The sequence below is a fragment of the Balaenoptera ricei genome, chromosome 3, assembly GCF_028023285.1.
Source record: "Balaenoptera ricei isolate mBalRic1 chromosome 3, mBalRic1.hap2, whole genome shotgun sequence".
NCBI classification, from domain to species: domain Eukaryota; kingdom Metazoa; phylum Chordata; class Mammalia; order Artiodactyla; family Balaenopteridae; genus Balaenoptera; species Balaenoptera ricei.
Genome location: NC_082641.1, coordinates 83,978,442 through 83,995,115, shown reverse-complemented (window position 1 = coordinate 83,995,115; position 16,674 = coordinate 83,978,442). Strand labels below are relative to the sequence as shown.

The window sequence follows — 16,674 nt, the reverse complement described above, 5'->3', positions numbered from 1 at the left end:
CGCTGGCTCCGCTGAATGGTCCTTTCAACACTCCCTAATGCCAACGTGATTCCCTAAATGATGACGGCTGGCATCACCTATATCCCCAAATTACAGTGCTGCATTTCTTTCCTCTTCATGCATAATAAGGTGCTTAAGTGAGAACTACTTCTTTTATATAGGTTAGCTTTAAATCTGACAAAGTCTGGTGAGCCTGAAAATAGTACATGCTCAATAAATATATGTTGAATGAGGAAGAAGGAATAATCTATCTTAACAGATGTTTATAATGTATTACAGCATAACTTGTTACCCCTAATACATCATACTGCTGAGTCAGGTCAATATTACAAACTCAATTTACAGCATTTCTGAAAAATATTGAGGTCTATCTGTTTATCTGTCTTTCTTTTATCTATCTATCTATCTATCTATCATCTATCAGGGTTTTTATAAAAATATATCATTTCATATTATAAAGATATGTAATAGACATTTAAGAAAGTATCAAATATTCTGAAATGTATCATTTATAAAAACCCAAATATTATGGAACACCATGACGATGTTTCAGACAGTGATACTGCACTCTGGTGATTCCCTCATCCCTAGCCCCTGCCCCTTACACTCAACAGATGCTAGACTTGAAAATAACCAATGACAGTAAAAGACTAATTTTGGAAAGAAATATGAACAGATGCTAGACTTGAAAATAACCAATGACAGTAAAAGACTAATTCTGGAAAGAAATATGAAAACTTTAAAGAAGTTATTTTACAAAGCTTTGAATTATTTCTTAAGAGGTTTCATGGTGCTTTAAAACTTGTACATTAAGAGGCTATTGATCATATAACTTTATTTGCATATAATACACTTTAAATGCTGATTAAACTGTTGTGCTTGGTAACTATGAATATTTATTAGACCTGCTCATATGTATATGAAATAACTGGTCCCAGATGAAAAATATGACCAACAAGTTGACCAAACTGGTAAATATTACCTACCAAGTCTCAAGAATTAATTTAAAATTTTAGCATATACACTTTTAGGCAAATTAGCTGACTTAATTAGCTTATTTGGCTGACTCAATTAAATTCTTCTTTTGTTTGTTATTTAAACTTGACTAAACATCTGAAATGAATTTAGAGAAGCATCATGTTTAATATAAAATATATAATGCAGTCAGGTACAAAATATTGCTTCTTGGTAGGTTAATTAGTACTATATTGTCAATATATACATTAGCGCAACTTTGCCTAAGATATATTACTCATATTTACTATTTAAAAAGAAACATAATATATCTGGATTTAAAATGTTACCATTAAGTAAATTTATTAACATAATTTGTCTTAAATTCACCTGTTTTTTAATGGTTATATTTTGAGATGAATCCCTGGTATGGAAAAATCTGTCCCTAGTTTTTTAAGGGCTTTTTATTAGTTAACTATGATTGCTCTACTTAAGCTAAGTTTTCTCCAGTCCTAAAATTTCTAGCTTAATACAGAGTTAAGCTAGGATTGGGTAGAAGAATCACTCAAGTGAAAATCTTCCTAGTAGGCCACTGATGGTACAATTTTCCAGTAAAACCTAGTTTCCAGGTGGCTGCAGAACAAGAAGGTAAAAAACTTGAAGCCCATTTTTCTTCCAGTGCTTGAAGGGGGCATCTGCTGGCCCCATATGACCTTTGGGTAAGTGGGATTTGTATTTAAGTCAGCTTCATGCTCAGGGCTCAAACCTGTGCCAGTGGGAGTACATGTTTGTGTATGTGGGTTGGGGGTTAGATGGGAACAGAGAAGAGAGAGAGGAGATTTACAGAGTATCATTTAATTTAAAAGACATCATAAAAATACTAGTTTTCTCTTTATACTGGTTACATTCTCAATTGTGATTCTATAGTTCCCTGTGGAGGTGGTATCTTTTACTTTACAAAACAGATGCATTATTGTTATTAATAAAAAGCATATTAAGTGCTATAAGAATGCTTTGCATTATTATGAGGATTTAATTCATATTTAAGTTTATTCAAAATTTTCTGCTTCCTTAGTATAAATTAAATATTCAGAATATGGACTCAGCCAATAAGTTAATTTCCTGTAATTTCTTTCTATTTCATTTATAATTACAAAGTGGCATTTTCTTTAGTCCACATGAGATTTACAAAAAGGTAGATTGGTATAGTCATTTTAGGGTATTATTTTAAAGCAAAATGCACATTTTAAAGAAGACTAGAATTATTCTGGACTCAAGAAACCGAAAGAGGCCCCTAGAGATCACTTTGGCCTCTCATCCTGGTACTATAACAAGTCATTAATTTCTATGGCTGATATTGCCTCACAGAGGATACTCAAAGGATAGAATCTGGCCAAAGTTACAAGCCCTCCAAAATTGTACAGGAACCTCTAAGCAAAAATATTCTACTTATTCCACACTTAAACTTGTAAACTAGTACAAAGAATGTGTTGAAAGGGATTTTTTTACGCCTTTGTTTGTCTATTTCAAAGGTTAATAAAATAACCAATGGCGTTTAAGTAAAGTTCCAGAGGCTCTACACTTCATGTATTTAAAGATTGTTAACAAGTGAATTATTAGACTTTTCAAATCTTATTATGTCTACTTTGTCAGTCCTTTTGTTACCATTTTATGTAACTCAATAATTTTATTGCTTTCCTCAAGTCTGCTTCCCAAATTTATCATTCATCCAAAAGCAAAGCTGTTAAAAACTTCTTATTTAATATAACTTGATGACTTTTTTTCTATTTGTTTTATCTTTAGCCTTAAAATTGATGCTTATTAATATAAAACCCTTTTAGACTGACATAAAAAAGTCCTATTCCACCATCTTGAATGCTTTTTTTTTCTTTTACCTGCATCAGTACATTTTCTGTTTCCCCTGACAACCAACAGCTAGTGTTGTCATCATAAGAATCATCTTCTGTGCATCTAATGCATAGTTTCAGACGCCTACTCTCTGTAACTTCTTTTTGATCAAAAGATAAATGGTTTAAAGCTCCATCTTCTAGGTGGCATCAGTAAATATTTTATAACCTAGTTTAATATGGAAAGGAGGCTCCTTGGTTCTTTTCTAACAGAAAGAAATCATACGAGACTTTATCTTTCATTTTTAATTTAGGCAAACCTTTTTTGAAAGAATTCATAGTGTTTTGAAAAATTTACTTGGTCTTATAAAGTATACTTATTTCAAAGCAGCTCAGTATTCTGAAAATTATTTAAAAATTCAACATTCTCTTATGGAAAAGGTACTGCATAGTATTATTCTCATTTGGTTTCTTATCTGGAAAACAATGAATACATAAAAGTTTTAACAGGTAGAAAAAAATCAATGGTTCTGAGTAATTAAGGGCCACCACTGCATGCAAAACCTATATGATAACCTAAATCTGAACACAGGGCAAAAGGACACTTGAGAAAAAAAAATTATAATCATTACATTTTTCTTTATTAAGATATACAGGAAGTAATACACACTCTTGTGGCAACTATAATATGTAGAGGTGTGATCCTGAAGGTCTTGAATAAGCAGGAAGAAAGGAAGCATGAAGAAGTAAGCACATGTTCTGGAGTTTATCCAAATCAATCAGTTCTAAAATCATAAAATGCTATAGTTTGTTGTAATTGTTCATAATAGAGAAAAATGTGCCTGCCATTCATTCACAAAGATAAGTGTCACCTATACTCGTGCCTTGTCCTAATGAAAATCATTTTAAATAGTGGAATTTGTGAAATCATACCCAATGTGTGTGGCTTCTGTCCTTCCTTCACCAGTGAATACACATCTTGCGGCCAGTATGTCGCCGAAACTAACATCTACTGGGTGTTCTACAGGGTAGAAAGCCTGCAAAGAAGACAAATACAATGATTCGTTAAAATTATCAATAAAACCCAGAACCACATGCCTTAATAATGTGAGGGTTGGGGCACCCTGGGTAGAGAGGATGAACACACACACACACACACACACACACACACACACACACACACTTCACCACGCTGCTTAGAAATATTAAGAGAACTGATAAGGAAACCATCAAGTTGGAAATTATACAAAAAGAGGTTATACACAACTTAGATATACAGTAAAGGTAGATTTAGAGATGTTTAGATCCTAGAGACACTCACAAGGGTTCTATGAGGGTTTTTTAAATTACTATCTGATTAATATTCTTTTCTCTCAAAATTGTACTAGATTCTACACACCTGTGGCAGCTGGGGGCTTTGGTGTCCAATCAGTGTCCACTGTCCATTTCTTACTCTGTATCCACTTACTACCTTACCTGTAATGAACACAATTATAATTATATAAGGTATTAGAAAAATAAAGGCATTTTTTTTCTTATTTCAAAATAAAATATGAATATTTTCAGAACTCCAAATGCTAGGCATTTTCATGAAAACAATATGATCAAAAAACATGCAGAATTTCAAGGTACTGCACAAAATCTCTTTCACTGAAACAGATTTAAGGTCAAATATAATTTACATTTTACATTTATAGCATCAGCAAGGACAGCGGTATATCATCTAATATGTAGTTTAAAGTTCTTACCTAAATGGTGAGTGTGAACTCTGTAGGCAAAGACATGCATTGGATACTTTTTATAATGGCATGAAATATCAGAATTCACCACTGTTAGAAATGAAAACACAGAAAAAAGTCACTATTCAACTGGAAAATAACATTATTCTTGACTAAAAGTATGTATAGAGTATTCACAAGTAGCTAAGCATGGGGGTTTTGAGTAAACACATACTCATGTATTCAGCAGATATTAAGCACTTACTATGTGCCAGCTACTTTACTAAGATGAGTTAAGAACCCCTTACCCTCATATTTTATTTCACTCATAAACAAAATGACTAGGCCAAATCAACAGTGAAAACGTAGGCTTAATTTGATAACTTTATCATGAAATTTACACAGTTGAAAAAGCTTAAACATTGGTTTTTATTTTTAGAACAGAAGGAGTTTCGAAAAACTGATTACAGATACCTAAGATAACAAGATTGACAGTTCCTGTTGAGAAGGAAACATTTCATATACTTTTCCTTCCTTGCAGACTAACACATAGTAGCTATTCAATAAACGTCTTTTAAAATAAGCCAATGAAAAGTAATGAGATCATACTTGTCATTAACTTTAAAAGATTCCCAGTAAAAACAAACAAATAATATTTAATATGACACTTTCACCAAAGGATAAGATATACTGATGAATAACATTATACTTATTCCAATAGCTTTTTGTAAGTTTAGGAGAAATCAGCTATTACTATCCCCATTTTACAAATGGAGAAATAAGCCCAGTAAATCTGTGTTCAAAGACTTGAGTTGCTACTGAATTTGCTGGCTTTTGATTCTGAATCTGATATTCTCTGCAGTAGTTTATGCCACAGTATGATATGAAATTTGTTTCTGGCATCAGAAGAATGGATGATTGATTTGTAAAATACTCAAGAATTATTCTTTAATTTGTACAACCCTCTACTTACCCATGGGCCTCAATTCTTAGCATAAAAACTGGAAAATAATAAACTACTGGCTTGGAATAATACAAAAACCTATTTTAACTCCAAGGATAATAAAGAACTGGTTTATTTTTTCAGGGACTCAAAAATATTGGTCATTTCAAGTGTTTCAAAAAATATACTGTAAATCCATTCTTAAAGATTAGGTAATGAGGTAACGGTAATTCTGAAAGATCATTACTCACCTTTCTCTCCTGCTGGTATAACAGTGTCAACAGACATCATAAGGTACATGCCAGCAATTAAAGGCTGTCTGCAGAAAACAGTAATATTTATCTCAACTATTTGCAAAGTCAAAACTATTGCCTTGGAAAAATAAGGTATACTTCAATACATTGGTCTGTAAAATATGATTCATGTGAAAATTAAAATAATATGGTAAAAGAGGTAGAATATATATTTCTTTCTGGAGAAAACTTAATTTTCTTAGGCAAATAATACACATTTTTGTGGCATGGTAAATGTGGAAGGCAGTGTCTAAGTGGCTCCTGTGATGGTTAATTGTATATGTCAAGTTGGCTAGGCTGCAGTGCCCAGTGGTTTGGTCAAGCACTAATTCAGATGTTGCTGTGAAGGTATTTTTTAAGAAGTAGTTAATATTTAAAACACTGACTTTGGGTAAAGCAGATTATGGCCCACAATGCGGGTGGGTCTCTTAAGGGAAAAGACTGAGGTCCCGGGAAGAGGAAGGAATTCTGCCTCCAGACTGTCTTTGGACCCAAGATTGCAACATTGATTCCTGCCAGGATTTTCCACCTGCCAGCCTACCTTGAAGATTTCAGACTTGCCAGATCCGACAATTGTGTGGGTCAATTCCTTAAAGTAAATCTCAATTTCTCTTTCTCTTTCATTCTCTCTCTCTCTCATACATTCTGTTAGTTCAGTTTTTCTGGAGAACCCTGACCTATACAGCTCCCAAAGACCTACAGCTCTGACATTCGTGCCCTTGTCCAATCTTCTTCCCTTGATGTGGGCTGGACCCAGTAACCAGACCCAATACTTTGTTATTTCTAACAAACAGAATATAGCAAAAATGACTTCTTTTTTTTTTCTCCGTTGGATTCAGAGTATGAAGATTTGTTGTTAACTATTTTCTTCACCTATCAGGCTTATATATTATATTCAGGAACTTCTGAGATGAGGATACAAAATGACTCTCTGGCTTCCATCCTGCTCACCCTCTTGCTTTCTCCCTTGCTATCTGTGATGGACACCAGCTGCCATGCTGTGAGCTGCCCTGTTTAGAGCCCACACGGGGAGGAAAGGAGGGAGTCCTCCAGCCCACAGCCAGCAAGGAACTGAATCCCGTCAATAGCCACATGAGTGATCTTGGAAGCGAATCCTCCTCGGTCAAGTCTCCAGATGGCTGAAACCCTGGCCAAGACTGACGGCAGCCTTTGTGCGAGACTGCCAGCCCCAGCACCTAGCTAAGCTGCGCCCAAATTCCTGAGCCACAGGAAAATGAGACAATAAACATTCGTTGTTTTAAGCCACTACGTTTAGAATAATCTGTTATACAGCAATAGATAACTAGCACAGTGGATTTCCCACTTTTAAGCTCTTGAAGATCTTAAGGTTGTCACTCAGCTAGGACAACGGTAGTACTTACGGCAGGCGCGTAAGGTGTAAGGAAACACCAGAGCAGTCCTTGTGATTATCTGAAAACACACACACAAAATACACATCTTAAATATAAAAATGTGAAAAATGGATTTCAAACTAAAAACGTTAACTAATCACAACCCAATACTACATAAAAAACCCTACATATTTCATTTGTATGGTGTTTTATAGTTTACAGCGTACTTTCATATTCATGAAATCCATTTATTTCCAATGTATCCCAGAGCAACAAAACTATCATTTCAAGCAGTCTGTAGTTTTTTTTCTTGACTCATCAAACTGACTAGTTATCTGCTTTCCTGCACATACACTAAATACTAGTCATAAGCTCACAGAAGAAAGCTGTGGCTTCTCTCTATGCATTATCTGTATTGTTGAAACATCCGGAAAAGTTTGTGAACTGAATGGTTTGTTCCATGGGGCTCCAAACAACTAGCTTTTCTACTTTTCAAAAACTGAAGTAGTCCATAATTTGGGCTTTCAAGATATAACCATTTTTTAGAGTCTGTAATGTCTCAAATTTATGTATAAGGATCCCCTTATTTGGTTTCTAAGCCTCGTTCATTCCCACCTTCTAAACAGGAACCTGATGTTCATTCTTTTTACACCCTAACTTCAGTTGAGAGCCGCTAAGTATCTGCATCTTTGGAAGGACACTTCAGAGACCTCTTACAAATCCTCTCTTCTTTCTTCATCTTCCCCAAATAGAAAGAAAGTAAAAATTTAAATTACTCATCCAAATTCTGATCTCTTTTGAAGTTGCTGATCTCTAACCACAGAGACCATGAATAGTAACTCAGACTTACTCATTCCTTCCATTTCTGTATATGTTAAATTCTTACTATTTCACATTTTATTCTAGTAATTATAAAACTCTATATCTCAACTTTAAGAGTTGATTTTAATGTAACTATTGTGTATGTGTGTGCAAGATTGATAGATTTATATGAGTAATTAAGAAGTGAAGTATACTGGACTTCCTTGGTGGCGCAGTGGTTGAGAATCTGCCTGCCAATGCAGAGGACACGGGTTTGAGCCCTGGTCCGGGAAGATCCCACATGCCGCGGAGCAACTAAGCGCGTGAGCCACAACTACTGAGCCTGCGCTCTAGAGCCCATGAGCCACAACTACTGAAGCCCGCTCGCCTAGAGCCCGTGCTCCGCAACAAGAGAAACCACCGCAATGAGAAGCCCACGCACCACAACGAAGAGTAGCCCCGCTTGCCGCAACTAGAGAAAGCCTGCGTGCAGCAACGAAGACCCAGCACAGCCAAAAATAAATAAATTAATTAATTTTTTAAAAAGTGAAGTATACTAATAAATAACAGCACGTGCAATAATTCTTTTAAGAAAATTTTTTCCTTTCATCTGTAATTCTCATGAGAAAAGCAAAGGTAGCTTCACATAAAAATACATAATAACAGGTAACTTAACTAACAAGATATGCATTTTTATTTACCATAGATAAAGTTTAGAAAGAAAATATAACAAATCATGTTTAATACTTTGGTAATAAAACACAAAGGAAATGTCTCTGTATAGTATTAAGCTTGATCTTAAAAACAGTACAGAAATAAATTCAATGATAAACATTTTATATTTAATCAGTTGGATTTATTTTTGTCATTTTACAAAGGGACTTTAGCCAATCTCCTAAATCAATTTCAGTGAGATTTTATTTTCATAATAATTTCACTGTTCTTTTTTTTAAAATTTCAATTGAGTTTTAAATAGATGAGGAGAAAATAATAGCAAAAAGAATAAATTACAAGTTTATCTTAATTTTTGCCTATGCTTTTAAATATAGGAAGGATAATTGAGTATTTTTAAAATTTATTTAAATTTTTTTTTATTTTTGAGAACAAGTTTTCCTAAATGTACTGATTGAGATTTAGTAAATATGCCTAGTCTGTACTACTTGCAAAATGATTAGCCATAGAATTTACCCAGAATTACCTAAATATCTCCACTGATCAAAAGAGAATAGTGGATAGGACTTCCCTGGTGGCGCAGTGGATAAGAATCCGCCTGCCAATGCAGGGAACTCGGGTTCGAGCCCTGGTCCGGGAAGATCCCACATGCCATGGAGCAACTAAGCCTGTGCACCACAACTATTGAGCCTGTGCTCTAGAGCCCACGAGCCACAACTACTGAAGCCCGTGCGCCACAACTACTGAAGCCTACACACATAGAGCCCGTGCTCCGCAACAAGAGAAGCCACCGCAAGGAGAAGCCCGCGCACCACAACGAAGAGTAGCCCCCACTTCCCACAACTAGAGAAAGCCCGTGCGCAGCAACGAAGACCCAATATAGCCAAAAATAAATAAAATAAAATGAGAATAGTGGAAAGTATACCATTCATTCACACCAAACGAATTCTAAACTCCAGAGACTCACCTAATTAGCTTGGTTGTTTTCAGAAAACATTTCTCCTGTATATATTAAATAATAGCAAATAGCCAATTAAATAATTTCTATATAATTATTGTCTATTTGCTTCCCTGTAGAGATTAAAAAGTGAGCCACAGTCTCACCACTCCAGTGCAAAGACAAAGTACCAGGTTTTCTTTTGATCCCACATGTTTATCAACTACATGCCATATTCTGTAAGAAAGTCAAGGATATCACACAATAATAACAAATCAGCTAAAAACTCAAGTAGTAATATGAGATGTTCAACACCTTCCGGAGAAAAATATACTGAACTTCTGACTTAATGTATTATAACATAATGACTTTGGGGAAAACTAAATTTTAGAGACTCTAAGTTTTGTCTTAGAGAATGTAAATCTTATATGGGTAGAAGGCTGGTGAATACACAAAGATCCAAAGTGAAAATCTTACCTGTTTTACAAAAAACTCCAGAAATCAAAATATACAGAAGGAAAATTAGTGAAGAAATACACTTAAGAGCCACCCTAAATAGAGTTTCTTAGAGATGAAAGAATTTGTTTACATCAAATTTATCTTGTCAATCTGATCCACTGAGTCAGCAAAAAAGGAGGCATTCTAAAAACTGCTGTGTGTATGTGTGCCTGTGTGTATGAGTGTGTAGATATTATGCTTTATACTTTAGATAATCATCATTATTTATCCATGGGGTAATAGAATTACAATACTAACTGTGTGACCTGAGGAAATTCTGTTACTTAGTAACGGATAAACATTTTAACGACGGTACTTTTGTTGAGCAAAATTCTAGGAGTTATCACAAAGTAAAGAAAATACTTATAAAGCATATTCATATACATTTTAGACATCATTTCAGTCAATTGCTATTTCATAGAGTCATTATTTCAAAATCAAATTTTATTATTGTAAATCATTGTGATTTCTTCTAGTTCGACTTTCTACAGTTTGACCTAAAGAGCCCACGTGTTTGCATATATACACAGAGAGAAGTCCCAGCAGGAGCAACTTGAACTCCCTTAAACAAGGCTGTCTGGAAGTCTGGAGGGCTCTCAGACCACAGCTATTCCTATAGCAAGTGGCAGCTTTGGAGAGAAGCATATTCAGCCAAGTGTTTGGTGTGAAGATTATGACCTTTTAACTCCAACATGATCTTTACCACAGTGATGCATTATTATTTCCATAACCTCCACACTGATCTTACTTCTGGCGAACTCAGAAACTTCAGCTAGTTTTGCATATTTTACTGATGATTTCCCAGTGTGCTCTGACTTGCTTGCCCTTCTATTGTAACACAGTGCTTCAGCCACAAGATATGAAGCCTCGTAAGAATTAATTCATTTCAATTCACTAGGCTATAAATGAAATCTGTCTCTTAAAATGGATGAGACTTTAAAGGTTTATTATCATAAAGAAACACATCAGTGCTTCTGCTAATATTTTACCACATAAGATGAAAAACGAAATCAGAACTGAGATAGTTAAGAAACATACAGAAAATGAACTCAGAGTATCAAAATCATATGCTGGCTGAAAAAGCTAGTCAAAAAGACTAATTCTGTGACTAGAATAAAAGTAAACAGAAGAGAGGAGAGGAAATAGATGGGAAAATTAATGCAGAGCCGAAGACCAGAGAAATGGAATCCCACAGCTTAAATAAAGATCGGACAGCAATGAATGAAATAACTAAAATGGCCTTAAATCACGGGATTGAATTTGTCCTAATGAAAGGTAGAACAGGAAATGAGGACTATTCCCTGATTTATATTTTAGCATAAATACTGTACATCTCCAACATACAATATGTAAGATATGTTGGGTGGAAAGTTTGGAATTAATTTTTGCATTTTCATCACACAATTTGACCATAGTGCCTTACAAGATCATGACCAGTTTCAACTAGGTGCTCAATGAGTTCCTTTGTTCAAAACGAGCAGGATCTAGAAAGTTATCTATTTAATACTTGGTAGATTAGTACTCGTGATCAATATTGATACCACCAAGAAACTCCAGTCTATAAATGAGACAATCTATAATATGTATCGAATGTAGCACTCTATTTGGAGCATAGAACAAATCCAATAAATATTAGTTCTTCTTCTTCTTCTTTTTATTGGTAGATTCAAAAAAATTTCAGCACATGAATATTTTACTTTTAAGAAATATATTTTCATAGCTATAGGTCAGGAATTTCTTTAACTGAAGAAACTAAAGCACATCAAATTTTTCCAACTTAACAACAGGAATAGAAAAAAGGGGAAAAACATGGGAATATTAAATGAGTAAGGAGACAGTTAAAAAAGGAATTAGAATTGAAATGGTATGTTAAAGATATTGCACAAAATAGATATTTTCAAAATGTAAATAGAAATGCTGATTCAGAAAGGTATGACCTAGGGAGATACAGAACAGCGTCATCAGTGATATAGTGAAATTGTAGTAAGACATAAACATGACGGTCTGGCTAAAATGAAATTCTTGGATTAGGGACAGTAGTATCTCAAAGAAGTTGATAATACATTGTTTCAAAGGCCTTCCATGACTTTTGGCAATAAAGCTCCCCTTGACCAGACTCAAGACAACCTGCTTCTTTCTGAGTTCTGGGCCAGAAGAAGTTAGTTCAACAGGATTCTGTGTTTGTAGAAAAAAAGAGTGAGGCAATTTTTATATTGATATTGAAATTGTTCTTTTAATCTATGTTTATTCATTTATCCTGTACAGCTATCATTATGCAAAAATCCTGACAGCTCTTCTTTCCAGGTATCTTTATTTTATTTTAGTCTTCTTCAAAAACAGATTGTTCTTTCACTGGACTGGGCTATAGGTGCACTCTCTCTCCAAGGTATACTGGTGAATACTTGACTTTTAGCTATTAATGTTCTGTGTTTACAGAGGATTGAACCCAAGATATCACTGTTAAAGGGATCTTTCATGATTGCTGTTCTCTTTCAGTAAGAAATACTTTTAGTCTGATTGATTTCAAGATATGACGATGAAACTTCATTCACCAGATAGGTATCAGATGACACTGGGAGGTATATTTCATTTTATGTCATTACCGTCCATTATAATGTCATATGTATGTACTAGAAGCTTTTGTAATGGTAAAGATATTAACAGTGAAAACATTAAGAGAATCATTTTTAAAAAGAAATGGAAAATCAAGTCTAATGATGCCTTAGAAGCATATCATGCTATAGGAGGGTACTGCAGTACTGTTGGTTGAGTGGTAAGACTTCTAAAGAGTAGTCTGATGATGAAAGAAACAAGTATTTACAGACACTGGATGAAACTTGCAAATAGCACTCAACCCAAATCTAATCTTGAGTAAGATGAAAACTGGATGACCGCTCGCTCCACAAGGGTCTCAGTTTCCCTTTTTCGAGAAATTGCTCTCCTCTGCTTAGGCAGAGATGTATAACCACAGCAAGGTATTTTATCAAATATATAGACTCATAGAATTTCAGAATTGGAAGGGACCCTGGAGATGAAGGAGTTCAAATCTTGCACTTTATAGACAAGGGAAAAGAGGCTACCGAGACTGAGTGTTGTTCAAAGCAATTCAGCTAACTGGTGACACACCTGGGTATCAAAACTAATTCTCGAATGTTAGTATTTAGTAAACATTATTTACGTAAAAAAAAGAGTTCTATTTCTTAGAGACTTCCAAAGCATTTCATCTATGAAATGTCCTGAAGTTAAAATAAAGGAATTAAGCAAGAATTGATAAGTAACCAGTGGTACTTAAGGATATCCACTTAAGTAGGAAGTATATTTCTCTTAATGGGAGGTGAACGCATGGGATATGAGGTTATCCATTCCATACTATTTAGCTTGCTTTTCTAATAATAGCTTTTAGTTCCTGCCTGGATTCATAGCTAAGTAGTAAAGTAAGTATGTGGAATAATGCATGATAATAACCTATTACATCTTAGGTCCTTAGAAGTCTGTTGATGTCTCCTAATCTTTCCCTCAAGAGATACACTTCATGAGCTCATCTTGTCCTGGTTGTTTCCTGCTTCAATTAAAAAAAATAGGTTAATCATCGATCCTGAGGGAACCAATGTGTTGTTATACACTACATCCCACTAACTGGAAAAGTCCTTCAGAAAGACAGTTGTAGAGTGGATTTTAATTCAATGCACTCTCCTCAGAAGATAAAGATAAAGGATAAAGCACACCCATTATCTACTATCCCACCCACAGTTTTAGATGATGGATCCTTTCCTTATGGAAGTACTGAAAAAGCATGCCTGGAACCATTGCCAAGTCTTATGAAAAACAAAGAAGTAACATCTTTAATAATAAAAATGTATTTTAGGAAATTTGTGAGCAAACAGTAAACTGTATCATACCTCTCCACCCTCTCAGAGTGTTCTGACATAATTTAAAGACCATCTTCCTGACTTTCTGCCTATCTTGAATTAACAGACAAGAATGAATCAAGGATATAATACACACCAATATTTTTTCAATAATATATGTACACAGATTTTGTAATAACTATTTGACTGTCAAGCTGGTTTGATCTTTACCTTATGGTTCTTTGTTCTGAATTAACAACATTAAATTGATGGGACAGATCAATTGATGGGACTTTGCTGAGATTAAATCATGGCTCCCAAGGTGACGAAGAATAGGAGATTACTTGGGGATTCATTTCTATAGTCAGGAAAAATTTCATAGAGTAAAAATTACTTGGAAAATCCCATAGGAGAGTGTAGAGTGAGGCCTCTTAATAGATCGAACACAGCCAGTTTTCTTGGCACTGGAGCAGATTGCTGTCAGTTTTGTCAGTTGGGCCATGTTGTTTTTAAAAAATGTTATTTCTATATAGTTGGACTGTGTTGTTGTATAAGAAAGGTTATTTCTGTACATTTGAAACCCTGCAGCAGCAGAGAGATGGACACAAGCACAAGAGGCAAATAGGAAACCGCAGAGGGAATAGCAGATAAGGGTCTCGCGTTCATTCTGGGTACAGGCACACTGAATGAAACCCTGGTTTTAAGGAAGGTAATAAGACACAGCTCCTTTATTGTTTTTTTGGTACCACTGGATTATAAATGCAGGTCCTACAGTCACTTAACAGTACTCAGTAAAAAGATGATTCTCCAAATTAACCAGAAAATGCATATATTAAAGTGTTTTGTTAGCGTTTCCTCAAAACAAATTCTCAGTCACCAAATTTCTCCTAGAGAAATCACTGAAAACATATTTTCGTGTCTGGACTCTCCAGTCACAGATACATTGATATAAAATAGTCTCCACTCAAAAAGCACTAACACCTTAAGCTGTCACGGCAAACGTGTATCTGCTTAGCAAATATAACTGAAATAGGTGCACTGTTAATACATGACACAAACTGCACAGAGGTTTTCCTGGGGGCTGCTGAAAGCTGGCTTAGCAGACAAGCCTCGGTGCTAAATAAACCAGCACTACCAAAAAAAAAAAATCTTCAAAAAAGAATTCCTTTTGAAGCTGTCACTGCAGTGAGTTAGCCTCTTTTGATTTTGTACTCACTGCTGCGGGACTAGAAATTACTAGCTTCCATTTGTCCTGTGGCAAGGAAGAGAAAATGCATTTTATCCATGCTGCAAGAAGACGGCTTTCACAAATGATGGCCTGTGCTGTTCCCAAAAGAGATCAAACGGAAGGCAGGCAGGCAGGCTCACCAACGAGCTTTTATGATCGCTCTGTGTGTGGAGAATGTTGCGGCGGGACTAATGTCAGAGCACTTTCCTCTTTCCATCTTTTATGAATGCAAAGAAAAGAATCCATAGTGAAGCTTATCATTTATACTATTTCTTCTCTCAGAATTATGAGCCTGCTCCAGAATCATACTTCCAAGAAAGTAAAATTAAAAGACAAAAACCCACGAATCCTAGGTAAATACAGAATATTTTAAAACGTGGCACAGAGTTTTTTTTTTTTTTTTAATTATATTAGCACTTTAATATCCATGCTTTTCAAGGTGGAAGTGAAAGGTATTAAACACTTGACATGGTGATTACTTCTTTTTTTTTTAATTTTTAAATTTAATTTATTTTTTTATACAGCAGGGTCTTATTAGTCATCAGTTTTATACACATCAGTGTATACATGTCAATCCCAGTCGCCCAATTCATCACACCACCACCCCCACCCCCCCTCCACTTTCTCTGCTTGGTGTCCATACGTTTGTTCTCTACATCTGTGTCTCAATTTCTGCCCTGCAAACCGGTTCATCTGTACCATTTTTCTAGGTTCCACATATATGCGTTAATAGAGTTTTTAAATTAATGATTGTTTTTTTAACTTTTCGTTGAACTATTTAATATACAGAAAATTGCACAAATCAGAAGTTACAGCTTCAGGAATTTTAAAAAACTAACACACTCCTGTAACCAGCACCCAAATCAAGAAGCAAAGACCCTCCACTTGTGGCCCCTCCCTGAGGCATTAAGTTTTAAATCTTAATTTTGTGTACACAGCATATTTAAACATTTATTTGCCTTTCCGAAGGTGCTGTCTTCTGGCACCTTTAACTAGCTTGTCCACTAGCTTCATGGGCTTTGGTCGGCAGTTGTTAAATATTATATCTGGTTACTAAGAGTTATTTTATTATTTCCCCTTTCTCTCAGTGAAAAGTCCTATCAACCACTTTTTACTTCTGCATCTCAGTTTTTAACATATATTCATTTTTTAAGTGAAAGTCTAAATTTTCTTTTGCATTCTCCCAATTATTGTCTGTTCTCCCTACTGAGGGCAGAATGTAACTGCAAAAGTCTAGGCACCACAGTAAAGGTACCAGAAGAATAAGTAATGGAATGAAAAGGAACTTTAAGAGTTTTAATCAAAGAAACTTTTAAATTCAATTTGAAATATAAAGCTAAAAATCATATTTCTCAAATAAAATGGTCTATTATGAATTTTTGAATTGTCTGGAGGGTATTTTTTATATACATAAAAGGTTTACCTCTCACCCCCTCTGGAATTCAACTACTTTGTGCAACAGTGTATTCTCCCTCTTTTATTTAACTTAAACCTCTAAGTGCTCATGAATGATAAGCAAAGAGAGGGTAACCTAGTGGCAATAACATCCTGTTTTGTTTTGCAAACAGGAAGTTTATAGTCTG

General features: G+C 34.9%; 1 protein-coding gene across 10 annotated transcripts in view; it reads right to left on the bottom strand.

Moving 5' to 3' along the window:
• The window catches only part of PAM (peptidylglycine alpha-amidating monooxygenase), a 281,828-nt gene that overhangs the window by 59,579 nt on the left and 205,575 nt on the right, over positions 1 to 16,674 (bottom strand). For all 10 annotated transcript variants that reach the window (XM_059916834.1, XM_059916835.1, XM_059916833.1 and 7 more), the window contains 5 exons: positions 7,138 to 7,186; positions 5,714 to 5,781; positions 4,550 to 4,630; positions 4,201 to 4,277; positions 3,735 to 3,838 (listed from right to left, as the gene is read on the bottom strand). In XM_059916834.1, the coding sequence (XP_059772817.1) occupies positions 3,735 to 3,838; positions 4,201 to 4,277; positions 4,550 to 4,630; positions 5,714 to 5,781; positions 7,138 to 7,186 (379 nt within the window). The remainder of the gene's footprint in view (positions 1 to 3,734; positions 3,839 to 4,200; positions 4,278 to 4,549; positions 4,631 to 5,713; positions 5,782 to 7,137; positions 7,187 to 16,674) is intronic.